This window comes from Solea solea, chromosome 4, assembly GCF_958295425.1.
Source record: "Solea solea chromosome 4, fSolSol10.1, whole genome shotgun sequence".
In the NCBI taxonomy this organism is placed as follows: domain Eukaryota; kingdom Metazoa; phylum Chordata; class Actinopteri; order Pleuronectiformes; family Soleidae; genus Solea; species Solea solea.
Window position 1 is genome coordinate 888,655 of NC_081137.1, and position 16,356 is coordinate 905,010.

The window sequence follows — 16,356 nt, forward strand, 5'->3', positions numbered from 1 at the left end:
GTAGTTTGTGTGAGGAAAAAAACTGCTTGATGATGAATATCAATTGTGATGGCTATTGCAGTGATCTCTAAATGTTGCATCATAAAATAATGATGACTTATTCCCCAGTAGATAGAATCATGTCTATAAAACAGTGCCACAACTTCGATGTCATTTGGAGGAGAAGAAATGCAAGACTGAAACCTGAAACACTGAAAGTATGTATCACTGGCCTTTTTTTTTTTTTGCTAATTTTTACCTCAATGTTTGATCAAAAACAATTAAACATGTGAAAAGAAAATTTACTTTCTCTGCATGTATTATTGCATGTAGTTTCCCATTGATTGATCTCTAACATTCATGGATTTCATGACATCACCAATGGCATTAAAATCTAATGTTTTGTTTATTTAGGCTGATGGAAAACTACACTCACAACAGCTTCACACTCCAACTGGAAGGGTTAAATGTTTCAAAAGAGTCAAAATACCCCTTGTTCGTCTTCTTCTTTTTTTCCTATTTGTTTATACTGGTTACAAATGTAGGCATCGTTATTCTGGTTTTTATTGACAAGAATCTCCACCAGCCGATGTACCTGCTTTTTTGCAACCTGCCGCTAAGTGACGTACTTGGAAACTCAATCCTGGTGCCACATTTGCTTGTTGACATGTTGCGGCCACCTTCTGAACGTCTCATCAGTTATACTAACTGTGTGGCTCAAGCTTTCACCACACACATGTATGGAACCACCACTCACACTATTCTCATCATCATGGCCTTTGACAGATATGTGGCCATCTGTAATCCTTTACGTTACGCTGCCATAATGACCAACAAAATGGTGATCAAGCTGACGGCTTCTGCCTGGGGAGTGGCCTTGGTTTTGGTCGGGGTTCTGCTCGGACTGACCATCAGGCTGAACAGATGCAGGACTATGATCCATAGCCCCTACTGTGACAACGCATCACTGTTTAAACTTTCCTGTGAGAGCGTCTTCATTAACAATGTCTATGGCCTCATGTTTACTGTGGTCCTCTTCACAGCTTCTATAGGCAGCATGGTTGTTACCTACACTAAGATCACTGAGGTCTGTCTGACCAGTAAGAGCAATTCTTTGAACAGTAAAGCCTTACAGACCTGCAGCACTCACCTGGTTGTGTTTCTGATTGTGGTGTTCAGTGGAATGTCTAACATTGTTTTGCATCGCTTCCCCCAGTACACAGACTATAGAAAACTATGTACAATTTTGTTTCATATTGTTCCTGGGAGCCTCAACCCTGTTATTTACGGGGTGCAGTCCAAAGAAATACGAAGGTTTTTGTTAAAATTGTTTTAGTTCAAGAGAATTTTGCCATTACTGTGAAAATGTGTTTGTGTTTATTCATAGAAAACATAAACTGTGCAACAATAATGTTCTATTCTGCCTTGTGGTGTTTTTTATTTAGTTTATGTGGAAACATGCTGAATTATGGCGCTCTATGTTATACTGAGATACAAAGATTGAATATTAAAGGGGAAATTACACATATGACCAGGTGATATCAATAATGTAATGTACTTTATTTCTATAGCCCTTTATAACAACTCGCAGGTGACCAAAGTGCTTTATAAAATAAAGGCATTAAAGACACACATCATTAAAAACAGATGCTAATAAATAAATTCATGAAACACAAATCAAAGCATGAAAATACCAATTAAAAGAATAACAATAAAATAATAAAAAACTGTTACTGTTACTGCACTACTGCACTACTGGGTATCAGTAATAACACCTAACAGGTGTCACCTGTGTAGGATAACAATATAATAATTGGGCAGGACATCTCAGTGATGACACTACGACAACAACAGACCAATATGCTCATAAAAATATGGGTTTATCAAAGAAGTATTCTCTAGATATTGTTACGACAAGTGTATCTTAAAGTGCACATAAATAATACTCTGGATTATTATTATAATTTCACAATATATAACAAATTCCACCAGCATAAATCTTCAGTCAAGGGAAAGTTATAATAAATGAATAAATAATAATAACTTTTCTGCAGCAAGCAGCACTGAACTAGCTCTCTCACCACTTCTGCTTGTCGGGGTGTGGACAACCACAATGGCCATTGTGTGGCGCTAGAGGGAAGCCACTAATAATTTATTATGTCAGAGTATAGCAAATGTAGACCTCGCCCTGAAAGCTCCAGGTAAATGAAACAATGTTTGTTACTTCAGGTGTACTTTCTGTTGCCAGTAGGTGTCACAAAACAACTGGCTTTGCAAGTTATCATCACGGACTGAATTGCACAAAGTGGAAGATGAAAAACAATCAAGACGGGGTGGAAGCCTGGGGTTTTATGTATCTCAGGTTTGGATCCATTATGACGGAGTAGGAGCCGAGTCGAAAGGTAAAGCTCTCAATTTACTATGTTCCAATCCTCACCTCTGTGGTCATGAAAGACAAGATCAAGGATATAAGCAGCCAAAATGAGTTTCCTGCACAGGGTGTCTGGCATCAAGCCAGAATGCCTCCTGGACGCCTCTCTGGGGAGGAGTATGGGCATGCCCAACCGAATGGGGGCTCCGGGCAAACCCAGGACATGCTGGAGAGATTATATCTCTTGGCTGGCGTAGGAATGCCTTGGCGTCCCACTGTGAAAGCTGGGCCTCGCTGCTGAGACTGCTTCCACTGCAACCAGGACCCAGATAAGCGATAGACAACAACTTCAACAACTCTTGTGATTGTTAGATTGGGGCCATAGGCTAAATTTAACAAATCTAACAATCACAGATTGTGGGTCACTGCATTTGACCCATCCTAGAATTAGGAGCAGTGGGCTGCCACACAGAGTAGTGAGGGGAGCAATGGGGGTTGGGTACCTTGCTCAGGGGTACCCCAGCCCTTTTGACCTGGTGGGGACTTGATGTCTTGAACTTGAACAATGACTTGAACCGGCAACCCTTCGGTTACAAGCCAAGTTCCCTTTCCAATTGGCCACGGGCTAGCCACTGCATCACCACATGTCAGCGATTGTGCCACATCTTTTCCAAAGGGGACCCACATTTGTCTGAAGATTGCCAAGAGTAAGGCACATTTGCCAAAAATAAAAACCCTACAACATTTGTTTAAGCATTTTGTTTTCAGGATATTCGGGCCAAATTAGCCCTTTCACATGTGGGCTTACATCCATTTTGTCTGGGCCAGATCAAAGCAAGTAGTACCACATCATTGCCAGAAGTGGCCCACATCTGCCTGCTCTCTGGATATGTAGGCGAACACTCATGGGTAGGTTTCCCCTGACATTAAAGCCACTGCTTGTGCATTATGTCCCTAAAAGAATTTCACAGTTGATAATAACAATAATAATAAGAGAGTATTGTTATAAGTGTCAGGCCTCACACAGCTGACAGGAAGTCATCAGTCATCATCTATCGCTTTATCCTCAACCAGAGGGTCGCGGGGGGTGCTGTGCCAATCTCAGCTACATCGGGCGATAGGCGGGGTACACCCCGGACAGTTCGCCAGTCCATCGCAGGGCCACACACAGATAGAGACAAACAACCATTCACTCTCATACTCACTCCTATGGTCAATTTAGAGTGTCCAATTTACCTATCCCCACATTGCATGTTTTTGGACTGTGGGAGGAAGCCGGAGAACCCGGAGAGATACCACGCTCACACGGGGAGAACATGCAAACTCCATGCAGAAAGGCCCTTGTTCCAACCGGGGCTCGAACCCGGGTCTTCTCGCTGCAAGGCAAGAGTGCTAACCACTATACCACCGTGTGGCCTCTGACAGGAAGTACAACTTCTTATTTTTTAAGAAAACAGGCATAAGAAAACATTCTATTCCCATCAATTGTGATGGCCATTACAGTGATCGCTAAATGGTGCATCATAAAATAATGATGACTTATTCCCCAGTAGATACAATCATGTCTATAAAACATTGCCACAACTTCAATGTCATTTGGAGGAGAGAGAAGTGCAAGACTGAAACCTGAAACACTGAAAGTATGTATCACTGGTCTATTTTTTGTTATTTTTGCTCATTTTACCTCAATGTTTGATCAAAAACAATTAAACATGTGAAAAGAAAATTTACTTTCTCTGCATTTATTATTGCATGTAGTTTCCCATTGATTGATCTCTTACATTCATGGATTTCATGACATCACCAATGGCATTAAAATCTAATGTTTTGTTTATTTAGGCTGATGGAAAACTACACTCACAACAGCTTCACACTCCAACTGGAAGGGTTAAATGTTTCAAAAGAGTCAACATACCCCTTGTTCGTCTTCTTTTTTTTTTCCTATTTGTTTATACTGGTTACAAATGTAGGCATTATTATTCTGGTTTTTATTAACAAGAATCACCACCAGCCAATGTACCTGCTTTTTTGCAACCTGCCGCTAAGTGACGTACTTGGCAACTCCATCATGGTGCCACATTTGCTTGTCGACATGTTGCGTCCACCTTCTGAACGTCTCATCAGTTATACTAACTGTGTGGCTCAAGCTTTCACCACACACATGTATGGAACCACCACTCACACTATTCTCATCATCATGGCCTTTGACAGATATGTGGCCATCTGTAATCCTCTACACTACGCTGCCATAATGACCAACAAAATGGTGATCAAGCTGACGGCTTCTGCCTGGGGAGTGGCCTTGGTTTTGGTCGGGGTTCTGCTTGGTCTGACCATCAGGCTGAACAGATGCAGGACTATGATCCATAGCCCCTACTGTGACAATGCATCACTGTTTAAACTTTCCTGTGAGAGTGTCTTTATTAACAATGTCTATGGCCTCATGTTTACTGTGGTCCTCTTCACAGCTTCTATAGGCAGCATGGTTGTTACCTACACTAAGATCACTGAGGTCTGTCTGACCAGTAAGAGCAAGTCTTTGAACAGTAAAGCCTTACAGACCTGCAGCACTCACCTGGTTGTGTTTCTGATTGTGGTGTTCAGTGGAATGTCTATAATTGTTTTGCATCGCTTCCCCCAGTACACAGACTATAGAAAACTGTGTTCGATTTTGTGTCATATCGTTCCTGGGAGCCTCAACCCTGTTATTTACGGGGTGCAGTCCAAAGAAGTACGAAGGTTTTTGTTCAAATTGTTTTAGTCCAAGAGAATTTTGCCATCATTATGAAAATGTGTTTGTGTTTATTCATAGAAAACATAAAATGTGCAACAATAATGTTGTATTCTGCCTTGTGGTGTTTTTTGTTTAGTTTATGTGGAAACATGCTGTATTATGGCGCTCTATGTTATACTGAGGTACAAAGACTGAAAATTAAAGGGGAAATTACACATATGACCAGGTGATATCAATAATGTAATGTAATGTACTTTATTTCTATAGCCCTTTATAACAACTCGCAGGTGACCAAAGTGCTTTATAAAATAAAGGCATTTAAGACACACATCATTAAAAACAGATGCTAATAAATAAATTCAATGAAACACAAAGCATGAAAATACCAATTAAAAGAACACAAATAAAATAATAAAATCTGTTACTGCACTACTGGGAATTAAAAGCCATTCTGAATAAATATGTTTTAAATTTGGATTTAAAAAGGCCCAGGTCAGTAACAACACCTAACAGGTGTCACCTGTGTAGGAGAATAATATAATAATTGGGCAGAACATCTCAGTGATGACACTACGACAACAACAGACCAATCTGCTCATAAAAATATGGGTTTATCAAAGAAGTATTCTCTTAATACTGTTAGGACAAGTGTATCTTAAAGTGCACATAAATAATAGTCTGGATTATTATTATAATTTCACAAATTACACCAGCATAAATCTTCAGTCATGGGAAATTTATAATAAATGAATAAATAATAATAACTTTTCTGCAGCAAACAGCACTGAACTAGCTCTCTCACCGCTTCTGCATGTCGGGGTGTGGACAACCACAATGGCCATTGTGTGGCGCAAGAGGGAAGCCACTAATAATTTATTAGCAAATGTAGACCTCACCCTGAAAGCTCCAGGTAAATGAAACAATGTTTGTTACTTCAGGTGTACTTTCTGTTGCCAGTAGGTGTCACAAAAAAAATGGCTTTGCAAGTTATCATCACGGACTGAATTGCACAAAGTGGAAGATGAAAAACAATCAAGACAGGGTGGAAGGCCCCACTGCAGACAAACTAGTACATTTAGCCGAGCAATGTCACCCTAAAGTGCTGCAAAACAGCCAACTCGCCACTGTTTCTCACCCGAAGGGCAGTAGTATAAGGACTTGGGCAGCATCTGCGACCCTTCAGGGTCACGGGCGAATCCACAAATTTGCAAAGCTCTGGGCTACCAATGCTAGCTCAGCTAAATGTACTAACCTACCTATGGAGGGGGAGGAGTTAGCGCCACATAGACCTGGATGATAGACGCCATTTAACGGCATATGTACTCTGACTCCGTTCCGATATTTCAGTGGTTCTCTACGCTCCTCACTGGGGAATGTTGATGACAACAATGAGGCTGTAACTGCTCCACCACGCCCACCCACTGCCACCTGCTGGCTACCTCCCAGCCCAACATGGACCAAAGTTGCCCTTCATTCACATCCTTATTCTTTCCCCATTCCTATATCCTTCTACTGTTGCATGCTTATTCCTGCAAACATACATTTGGTCACAGGGCAGAGTCTATCTGTGTGGAACCTGCTACCTGGCTAGTGGGAATACAAAATGTGAAAATGTGTTTTTAACCATAATTTGTGCAAAATTTATCAGATCACCCTAAGACTCTCATATAAACAATTCCCACAGGTCCTGATGTGCACACCCCATACACGCCACACAATAGGGCCTTTGCATCAGTTGGGGCCCTTAACTACATCAATGTAGTACCAGTCATTATCAAACGCAATGAAATGTGAATTCCCTAAAGTTAAAGTCACATCTATATTACAGTCCAACAGAGAACTTGTTCAGAGTTGGTGGGTTTCACCAGCAGAGACTGGAATCAGCAAGTCATAGAGGAAAAACTGAAACCAGAAAAGAGACACTAAGGTATGCATCTGTTACTCTAACATTATGAAAATATATCACAATTGATCTACCTTTTTGGTAGTGATTTCTCATGAAACTCTCACTGGTTTTTAATGTTTAACAATCATGATGAAAAAATCAACATGGCAGATTTCATTAGCAGGAGAAAAACCTCCACAAATACTTACTGTACAATATTACAGCACCTGCCGATATTGGCTGTAACTGCAAAGCCGTTTAGCTCAAATGATGTTCTTCAATGTTCTATAGCGTTTAAAATGATAATGGCTTTATGTGTTTTTCAGTCTATTTTGTTTCTAGAATTATCTGTGGTAACTTCACTGTCTTTCCTCTTTCAGGCTGATGGAAAACTACACATACAACAGCCTCACACTCCAGCTGGAGGGCTTAAATGTCCCACAGGACTCTGCCTACCTAGTCTTTCTCTTCTTCATCTTCGCCTATCTGTTCATAATGTTTGCAAATGTTGGCATTGTTGTGCTGGTTTTCGCTGACAAAAACCTGCACCAGCCCATGTACCTGCTTTTTTGCAATCTGCCATTTAATGACATACTTGGGAACTCCATCTTGGTGCCACGTCTGCTCATAGACATGCTGCGTCCTCCCTCTGAACGTCTCATCAGTTATTATGAGTGTGTGGTTCAAGCTTTCACTTCACACATGTTCGGTACTGCCAGTCTCACTGTGCTCATGATTATGGCCTTTGACAGATATGTGGCCATCTGTAATCCTTTACGCTACGCTGCCATAATGACCAACAAAATGGTGGTCAAGCTGACGGCTTCCGCCTGGGGAGTGGCCTTGGTTTTGGTTGGGGTTCTGCTCAGTCTGACCATCAGGCTGAACAGATGCAGAGCTATGATCCATAGCCCCTACTGTGACAATGCGTCACTGTTTAAACTCTCCTGTGAGAGCGTCTTCATTAACAATGTCTATGGCCTCACGTTCACGGTGATCCTGTTCACAGCTTCTATAGGCAGCACAGTTCTCACCTACACTAAGATCACTGTGGTCTGTCTGACCAGTAAGAGCAAGTCTCTGAACAGTAAAGCCTTACAAACCTGCAGCACTCACCTGGTTGTGTATCTGATTTTGATGTTGACTGGAATGGCTAACATTATTTTGCATCGCTTCCCTCAGTACACGGACTACAGAAAACTGTGTGTCATTTTGTTTCATATCGTCCCCGGGAGCCTCAACCCAGTTATTTACGGAGTGCAGTCCAAAGAAGTACGAAAGTTTTTGTTAAAATTGTTTGAGTCCAAAAAAATGTTGCCATCATGTTAAATTTAGTTTGAGTTGTTTTTTTATTCATTCATAGGGGATACAAAATGTGTACCAAGAACTTCCTGCTCTACTCTTCGTTTTGTGAAAAACACTAAGTTCTTTGTGTTTTAAAGTGTTTTAATGAACTTTTGAGAAACAAAATACTTACCACTTAGTTCTGGATTATGACTGAGGCCAGATTTAGAAAAAAATTGCTTTTACTTACTTAATTACCTGTGGAGGGAAAATTTAAATATATATATATTAACAGAAGAAAATGGTTTTCTGTTGAAAAGACAACTAACAGGCTAACATAACATAATCGGATTGCTGTAAAATAAATAAATATTGTCACTTAAGTATGGTCATGAGAATATTGATATAAAAAGGTAAATAAAACCAATCCCAAAAAGTCTTTTAGCTTTGTGGATCATATATATGGACAGTTTTACTTGCTTTTGTGCAATGTCAGTAGCGTTAACAGCTGCAACACATGACACATATTAATCTTAACAACTCAAATAATAACCATGCAGTATCAGTAGCATTAGTTGCTAATATTGGCCAACACAATATTGGCCAATAATATATACTGCAGGGTTATGGTTAATATCATAACCATGCAGTGTTGGTAGCATTAGCTGCTAATACTGGGCAACATAACATTTTTAACCATAACATTCTGTGTCTATAGTCTAAGCTAATAATGTTGGGCCAAAACAATGCTTATATTACGATAACTATGCAATGGCGGAGGCACAAATATTAGCTGCTAATGTTGGCCAAGACAATACTAATATGAACCATATGCATGCAATGTCTGTAGCATTAGATTCTAACTGTGACCATAAAAAACAATTAGGTTAAATATCAGCAGCTCCTACCATTGAGAATTCTTGGTCGCTGGTTTTGAAGTGTCTTGCGCAGGTGAGCCAAAGTGGTCATGGGTAATTTGGCTAGTGCGATTTTATATGGCAGCCGCGATTTAACATGACATTATATGCAATGTGAAAGCTAACCCTTTCATTTGCAATAACAGTAAATCTGTTTTGATCAAACCAAACAGTAGTTGAGCATAATGTCAACATCATACGGGAGGTTCCACCTCACCATCACATTTAAAACCATAAAAGAACACCAACAGCACTAGATGTTAGCATTGTAATCCAACAATCAACTATAGTTTAGCCACCATGTATATCAAAAATAAACTAGACAAAAAAAAAATGTTATTCAGTATTGAAAGCAATAAAGATAATCCTGTGTTTTTTTAGGGCAGAAGTGCTTATTATGAAACAATATCATGTCAGACTTACCAGCGTTTTGGCCCGGCTTTACGTCAGTGACAAAACAGTAGCATCTGACTTCCTGCACTCCTCCCAAAATGAGCAACGAAAATTGCAGACCTGTCAAAGAAAGCAAGAAAGACACGTTTGCAAACACTTAACTACTTGGACATCGAGCAAACATTGACCAAATGTAGGACTTGAATATGTTTTCCATCTACTTGGTGACCACCCAACCACAATTTCAAATAAAATGTAGTTTATTTCTGTAACAGTTATGCACAGACAAAAACACACATTCTGCACATAAAGAAATAGACCCAAAACACATAGGATTATTTTGCCTAAGTACTTTTGTTACCTGTCAGTGCATGATTTATAAAAACAAAATGCTTATAATCAAAACGGGAAAAATACATTGACTAAAAAACATTAGCTGAAATGTTTCAAATACCTCCACAAGTGTAAAATCCTCAATCAAAGCTGTTCCTGCATCCAAGTCCACAAGAAATAATTAATAATTCACACTAAATATTTTTTATCCTCAGAAAAACCTATGATTTACAAAGGTTATTAGCTAAAATGTCTCAATACAAGATGCCTCAGCTGAGCAGAATCAGAAAAAAATTAAAAGTGCTGCACAGAATAATAAATAAAAGACATATGAAAGCTCACACTAGCAAGAAAATACATAAAACATGGGTGAAAATAACAGCCATCAAATGAAGAACAATAAAAACAAGTACAATATAACATCAATGCCATTAGCTACTCACCTCTCCCAGCGTAGCAAACAGCAGCTTGATAAAGGTCTCAATTAAATTGCTGACGATAAATAATGAAAACAATTCACAGTGTTTTGGTTGGCTAATGTTAAATATTGTCATCTTCAGAAGTTAGCTTACCACCACTCAGGCATACATTTGCAATTCACACGAGCTAATAGACGCTAACGTTAGCCCGTGCGCTAACACGAGCTAACAGTCGCGAACGGTAACGCGCGAGCTAACAGTCGCGAACGGTAACGCGCGAGCTAACGTTAGCGCCCATTCGGTAACAGCCGCAAACGTTAGCGCCAGAGCTAACGCTAGCTCCCATTAGCTAACGGCCCGAACGTTAGCGCGCGAGCTAACGTTAGCTCCCTTTAGCTTATGTTACACACTAAAACACTGCAGCATTGATTTACTTATTAGTTGTTTCTTTTACTTCTCACCAACAGACATCTGCTAGCATTATCCGAGCAAATGTTTCAACAACTTTTAAACAAGTACATGTAAACGTACCTGTGGGTTTCAGCTGACTGATGTGGTCCTGTTAGCATCATGGAAGTGAATTTTCAAACCTCGAGCTCAGCAGCAAGTTCAACAAGAGCCAGTACTGGTGTAAAATGTAAAAACAATAGTGTGCTCAGAGTTACTATTTATTTCTTTTTAGCGAATTAAATAAAATGGCCGTTGAGTTTCCCACAGTATCCGTGCCTGATGTTTTGAGTTACGCTGCTCACAAATGAAATGAAACAAAGCCAAATACAAAACACCTTTGCCTGAGGTATTTGTTACCTTCATTTTGTTAAATATGGCCCAAAAAGATGCATGTCATAGTTTTTAATGTGTTTCACGTAGCCACTAATAATTGTTTATTTTTATAGAGACAGATACAGCTGAAACTGCAAACAGTTCCAAGATTTTCTTTATATCATATCGTTAGAAAATAATTGTGGCGAGAGGTAACAACAAAAAGGAAAAGGTTCAGTTATTTTTTGTTTTTCTTTGTCTCTTTTGCTTCATATAAAGGATAGTTTAAGGACGGTAGGGTTTTAAAAGGGTTTTAAAGCTATTAATTCATTTTAAAAAAAAAATCACGAAGGTAAACAAGGGTCAAGTCTCCTGAGATTAAATCTGTCACCATATAAAAGTTCTACCAAAGAAGAAATCTAACACAACAGGCTTGCGACCGAAGACACTCGAGAGGATTCAAAGCAGGTAAACTACAGAGCAGGATAACATAATCATTAGTCTCACAATGTGGGGAATTTTACAGTAGTACAGTCAAGGTTAAGGTAATAAATAACGGACATTATATTGCACATTTCTGAATGTGCAGTGTAGACAAATGTTGACCATTAAGATTATAAAAAGTGAAAAGTCTCACGAAAAGTCATTAAATAACCAAGTCCGATATTTACAGTGCAAACAAGGATTGCAAAGTAGAAATAACCCTTATGATAAGTGCAACATTTCAAGTGTTCTATGTTTATAATCCTAATACTCGATGTGTTCTTAATTGGACATTCATAGACATAAAAATGCATGTTTGTTATTTATTACCTTTCTTTCTTTGCTGCTCTTACACCAGTTGTTTAAGGATGATTGTATCCTATCTTAATGGTTACATTGCACATGGGATGTACAGTATAATGATCATTGATTGTGTTGTACGTTTGTGTTCATCGCAGGTTGATGGAAAACTCCTCATTAAACAGCATTATGCTGCAGCTGGAGGGTTTGAAACTCTCCGAGGCCTCCGTCTACCCTGTCTTCCTCTGCTTCTTTCTCTCCTACGTGTTCATCGTGATCGTGAACGCAGGCGTCGTGCTCCTGGTTGTCACAGACAAGAACCTGCACCAGCCCATGTACCTGCTCTTCTGCAACCTGCCCGTCAACGACATCGTTGGGAACTCCATCATGCTGCCGCGGCTGCTCATAGACATGCTGCGTCCTCACTCTGAGCGCGTCATCAGTTACTATGAGTGTGTGGTCCAGGCGTTCACCACGCACATGTTTGGTGCCACCGCTCACACGGCACTCATGATCATGGCCTTTGACAGATATGTAGCCATCTGTAACCCCCTGCGCTACGCTTCCATCATGAACAACAAAATGGTGGTGAAGCTGACAGCGTCCGCCTGGGGCGCGGCCTTTGTTCTGGTCGGGATTCTGCTCGGTCTGACCATCAGGCTGAACCGATGCAGGTCTTGGATCATGAATCCTTACTGTGACAACGCCTCGCTGTTTAAACTCTCCTGTGAGAGTGTTTTTGTTAATAACGTCTACGGCCTCACGTTCTCCGTGGTCTTACTCTCGTCGTCCATAGGCAGCATCGTCCTCACATATACGCAGATCACCGTGGTCTGTCTGACCAGCAAGAACAAGTCTCTGAACGGCAAAGCCCTGAAGACCTGCAGCACTCACCTGGTGGCGTATCTCATCATGCTGATCAGCGGTTTCATCGTCATTATCCTTCACCGCTTCCCTCAGTACTCAGACTACAGGAAGCTGTCGGCCATTTTGTTTCACATCATCCCTGGGAGCTTGAACCCTGTCATTTATGGAGTTCAGTCTGCAGAAATCTGCAAATCCATGTCAAGACTGTTTCGAACCAAAGCAGTGGCGCCTTGCAAATGACGAGTGTTAACCTGGAGTTAAATGGCACTTTTCCTTCCCACAGTTGTAGCTCGGCTCACCCTCACGGTTCACAGAATCATTCAGTACTTCCTGCATGACCGGAGCATAGACTCTGTCCGAACTGACACACCAGTGAACGGGTGGTTTAGTGTAATACACCAGACTCCTCTGTTAAATATTGACATTTTAGACATTTCCTTTGCTAAATGTTGGCAATTAACGCTTTGATTCTTGTGTCGGTACAAGACAGTATCAGGTTCTATCACTAATGGAAAAGCAAAAAAATAACTTGTAGAGTCGAGTTAGAACTGTATAATGGAAAAGTGCACATGGATTTACTGTATATCCACTGTTTACACCTGCACGTGTCAGATGAATCAGATCAGAAATAAAGCGAATTTGTAACTTTTTCCTTGTGTCAAACGTTCAGTTTCCTCGGTGTAAACATCATCGCTCACTCTGGTGGGTTGCACTCATCCATTCACTGGTGTCTCACAAACACTCACACACGCACAGTCAGTTTTACAGTCAATGAATTTGACAACATACATCACTGAAATGTGTTTTAATCGGTTGGAGTAGAATAGAAGAGAATAGAACCGATTTGCCTTCTGCTCACCAGGAGACGGTGACGGAAGGAGACGCACCGAGAGTGATAGAAGTCAGAGACGACACAGTAAGACAGCGTTAGTTTACTCACAGAAAACACATATGTGAAATGGAGACTGACAACAGTGAGGGAAACAGTCCACAATGGTTGTAGCATGTGGAGACTGTTTATCACCTCAGTTCAAAGTAATTCTAATGACAATAGTCAGAAACAATTAGTAAATAAAGGATCCTGTTATGAGCTGCATTTAAGCAGCACCATTTAACCCTGTCAACATGAAACTTTCACGTCTTATTCATTCTTGAATGATTCATTTGATTTCAATCGAATTTTGACATTTTTGTACAAGGAAAATACACAAAATGACTATTTCTGAGGCCTCCATCTAAAAACGAGTTTATCCACAAGAGGAGTCAGTTTGGGGGATATCGGAAAGAAGAAAAAGTCACCGGTAGAGACTTCCAAAAGCAAAGCATGCTGAGGCGTGACGCCGCGCTCTCCCCTGAGAGCAGCCGCATTCTTAAAAAACAGCGGCTGGAGGCTGGCACTGGCGTTCACTGACCGCCTCCCACCAGGTGACTGCTCGCCTGTAGATGCTCCTGAGTGAAACTCTGCTCTCAGTCACACGTGCACATGAGTCGATTCTTTGTGCTCCACTGTTTTTCAGAACGAGGGATTTCCAGTGTTTATAAATGTGGTTGTGCACATGAATAGTTACTTTCATCATTGGTTTCATACTTGGTTCAGGAGCAGATGTCTGCAGTGGGGCAATCGTGACTTGAAAAGGTGCAAATTTTTTGCCGATAAATGGCTGGGATTGTTGTTGTAAGAGTCTGACAAGATTACCAGAGCAGTGTGTTACTCAAAGTCTGTACTTTAGGTACAGATACAGGCTCAGGCAAGACCTGAGGGTCGTTGCAGGAAGAAGAAGAAGAAGAAGAAGAAGCTGGAAATGAGTGAGAGTTGGAGAGAGGAGTTTTAGAATCAGAATACTTTTATTATCCCGAAGGAAATTGTTCTGTTACAGTTGCTCCATATCAGACTCAGTCAGTACCAGATACCAGTATACCAGTTTGTCACAGATAATACGACACTGCAGCCAAAAGGTCAAAAAAATACCAGAATTCCCCTTTAAATTGCTCTGCCAGAGCCAGAAACTCATTGAACTACATTTCAACAACAATCCTGACTCATCCTTCCAGGTCCGTTGAGCACTTTTGCACGAAGTCTGTTTGTTTGAAATTGTGCTTGTTTTCTGTGCAGCTCAGATGGACAACGCCACGTACAACAGCCTCATCCTGCAGCTCGAGGGAATCAAGGTCACCAAGACGAGCAGGTACCCCGTCTTTGTCGCTCTGCTCCTCGTCTACATCTTCATCTTTGTCGCCAACCTAGGCATCATGGTGCTGATCTGGATGGACAGAAGCCTGCACCAGCCCATGTACCTGCTCTTTTGTAACCTGTCCGTCAACGACGTCATGGGGAACTCGCTCCTGGTTCCCCGGGTCCTGGCCGACGTCCTGGCGCCGCCGTCAGAGCGCTTCATTCACTACTATGAGTGTCTGATGCAGGCGTTCACCGCGCACATGTCCGGCACCAACGCCCACACCGTGCTCATGATCATGGCCTTCGACAGGTACTTGGCCATCTGTGAGCCGCTGCGCTACGCCGCCATCATGACGGACCGGATGGTGATCAAGCTGACGGTGTCCGCGTGGGGCGTGGCCTTCGCGCTGGTGGTGGTTCTGCTGAGTCTGACCGCGCGGCTGAACCGATGCCGGACGCTGGTCACGAACGCGTTCTGCGACAACGCCTCGCTCTTCAAACTCTCCTGTGAGAGCTCCCTCGTCAACAACGTGTACGGCCTGACCTTCACCGTGCTGCTGTTCTCCTCCTCCATCGGCTCCGTCGTCCTCACGTACGCCAAGGTCACGGTTGCGTGCCTGCGCGGCAAGAGTGCGTCGCTGAACGGCCGAGCACTGAAGACGTGCGGCACGCACCTGTGCCTCTACCTGCTCATGCTGCTCAGTGGGATGGTGAGCATCGCGCTGCACCGCTTCCCCCAGCATGATGAGTACAGGAAGATCTCGGCCATCCTCTTCAACGTGGTCCCCGGCAGCCTGAATCCCGTCATCTACGGCCTGCAGTCACATGAAATACACAGGTGCTTGTCCAACGTGTTCCGGCGCCGGAGAGCTCATCTGGCCCTTTAAACGTCCACACCTGACGTCGCCACAGTGACGGTTTATATTTGACCTCTGGTGTTTTGACCATATATAAATCTATATATATCTATATCTATATCTATTTATATTTATATTTATATCTTTTATTGCTTATGAGATTCATTCGTCCACAGACAAACAGTGAGGTTTTGGTTGTGGTCCCCCGGTGGACTGTGAAGGCTCTACAGGTGTGTAAACATGAATTACAGCATTTTAACAAAATATTCTACTTCAATATTTTATTATTTTTTAAATATGTGTGTATATAAATGCATGTACTATATAAATATACATATACATAAATACATATATACTGTATGTATATATGACCTAAAAAACGTTTTCATAGATTTTACAGCTTCAACACTCTTGTTTATTCTTAGTTCATCTTTTATTTACAAGTTTCACTAATTATTCAAATCTTGAATCCCGTGTTTTTGTCACTCGTTTTCCTTGATTCTTTCCACACCTTTTCACCTCTTGCGAAACCTTTCGTTTTCTTCACGCCTTCGTCGACACAAAGACTGCATTTTTTAAATGTTTCCAAATAAAGT

At 41.4% G+C, this 16,356-nt stretch overlaps 6 protein-coding genes across 7 annotated transcripts in view; 5 read left to right on the forward strand and 1 right to left on the reverse strand.

Annotated features, from left to right (window-relative positions):
* siah2l (seven in absentia homolog 2 (Drosophila)-like) overlaps nt 1–9,683 on the reverse strand; it is a 75,792-nt gene extending 66,109 nt beyond the window's left edge. Inside the window, exon 1 of one of the 2 annotated variants that reach the window (XM_058626558.1) lies at nt 9,594–9,683. The gene's annotated coding sequence lies outside the window, so the exon portion shown is untranslated. The remainder of the gene's footprint in view (nt 1–9,593) is intronic. The other variant, XM_058626560.1, reaches the window with a different exon arrangement.
* Nucleotides 161–1,315, forward strand: LOC131457986 (olfactory receptor 52N5-like). The gene has a single exon (XM_058626565.1). The coding sequence runs from the start codon at nt 377–379 to the stop codon at nt 1,313–1,315; it is 939 nt and encodes a 312-aa protein (XP_058482548.1). The 5' UTR covers nt 161–376.
* LOC131457987 (olfactory receptor 8G17-like) lies at nt 4,194–5,232 on the forward strand. Its single transcript, XM_058626566.1, has one exon. It carries the CDS (start codon nt 4,194–4,196, stop codon nt 5,109–5,111), a length of 918 nt encoding a protein of 305 aa, XP_058482549.1. The 3' UTR covers nt 5,112–5,232.
* On the forward strand, nt 7,351–8,298 carry LOC131457988 (olfactory receptor 52K1-like). Its single transcript, XM_058626567.1, has one exon. It carries the CDS (start codon nt 7,354–7,356, stop codon nt 8,296–8,298), a length of 945 nt encoding a protein of 314 aa, XP_058482550.1. The 5' UTR covers nt 7,351–7,353.
* A 2,339-nt stretch (nt 9,684–12,022) lies between the features above and the next one.
* LOC131458564 (olfactory receptor 8G17-like) lies at nt 12,023–13,268 on the forward strand. Its single transcript, XM_058627738.1, has one exon. It carries the CDS (start codon nt 12,023–12,025, stop codon nt 12,965–12,967), a length of 945 nt encoding a protein of 314 aa, XP_058483721.1. The 3' UTR covers nt 12,968–13,268.
* A 1,577-nt stretch (nt 13,269–14,845) lies between these two features.
* Nucleotides 14,846–15,960, forward strand: LOC131457996 (putative olfactory receptor 52L2). The gene has a single exon (XM_058626578.1). It carries the CDS (start codon nt 14,846–14,848, stop codon nt 15,788–15,790), a length of 945 nt encoding a protein of 314 aa, XP_058482561.1. The 3' UTR covers nt 15,791–15,960.
* Nucleotides 15,961–16,356: the final 396 nt, after the last annotated feature.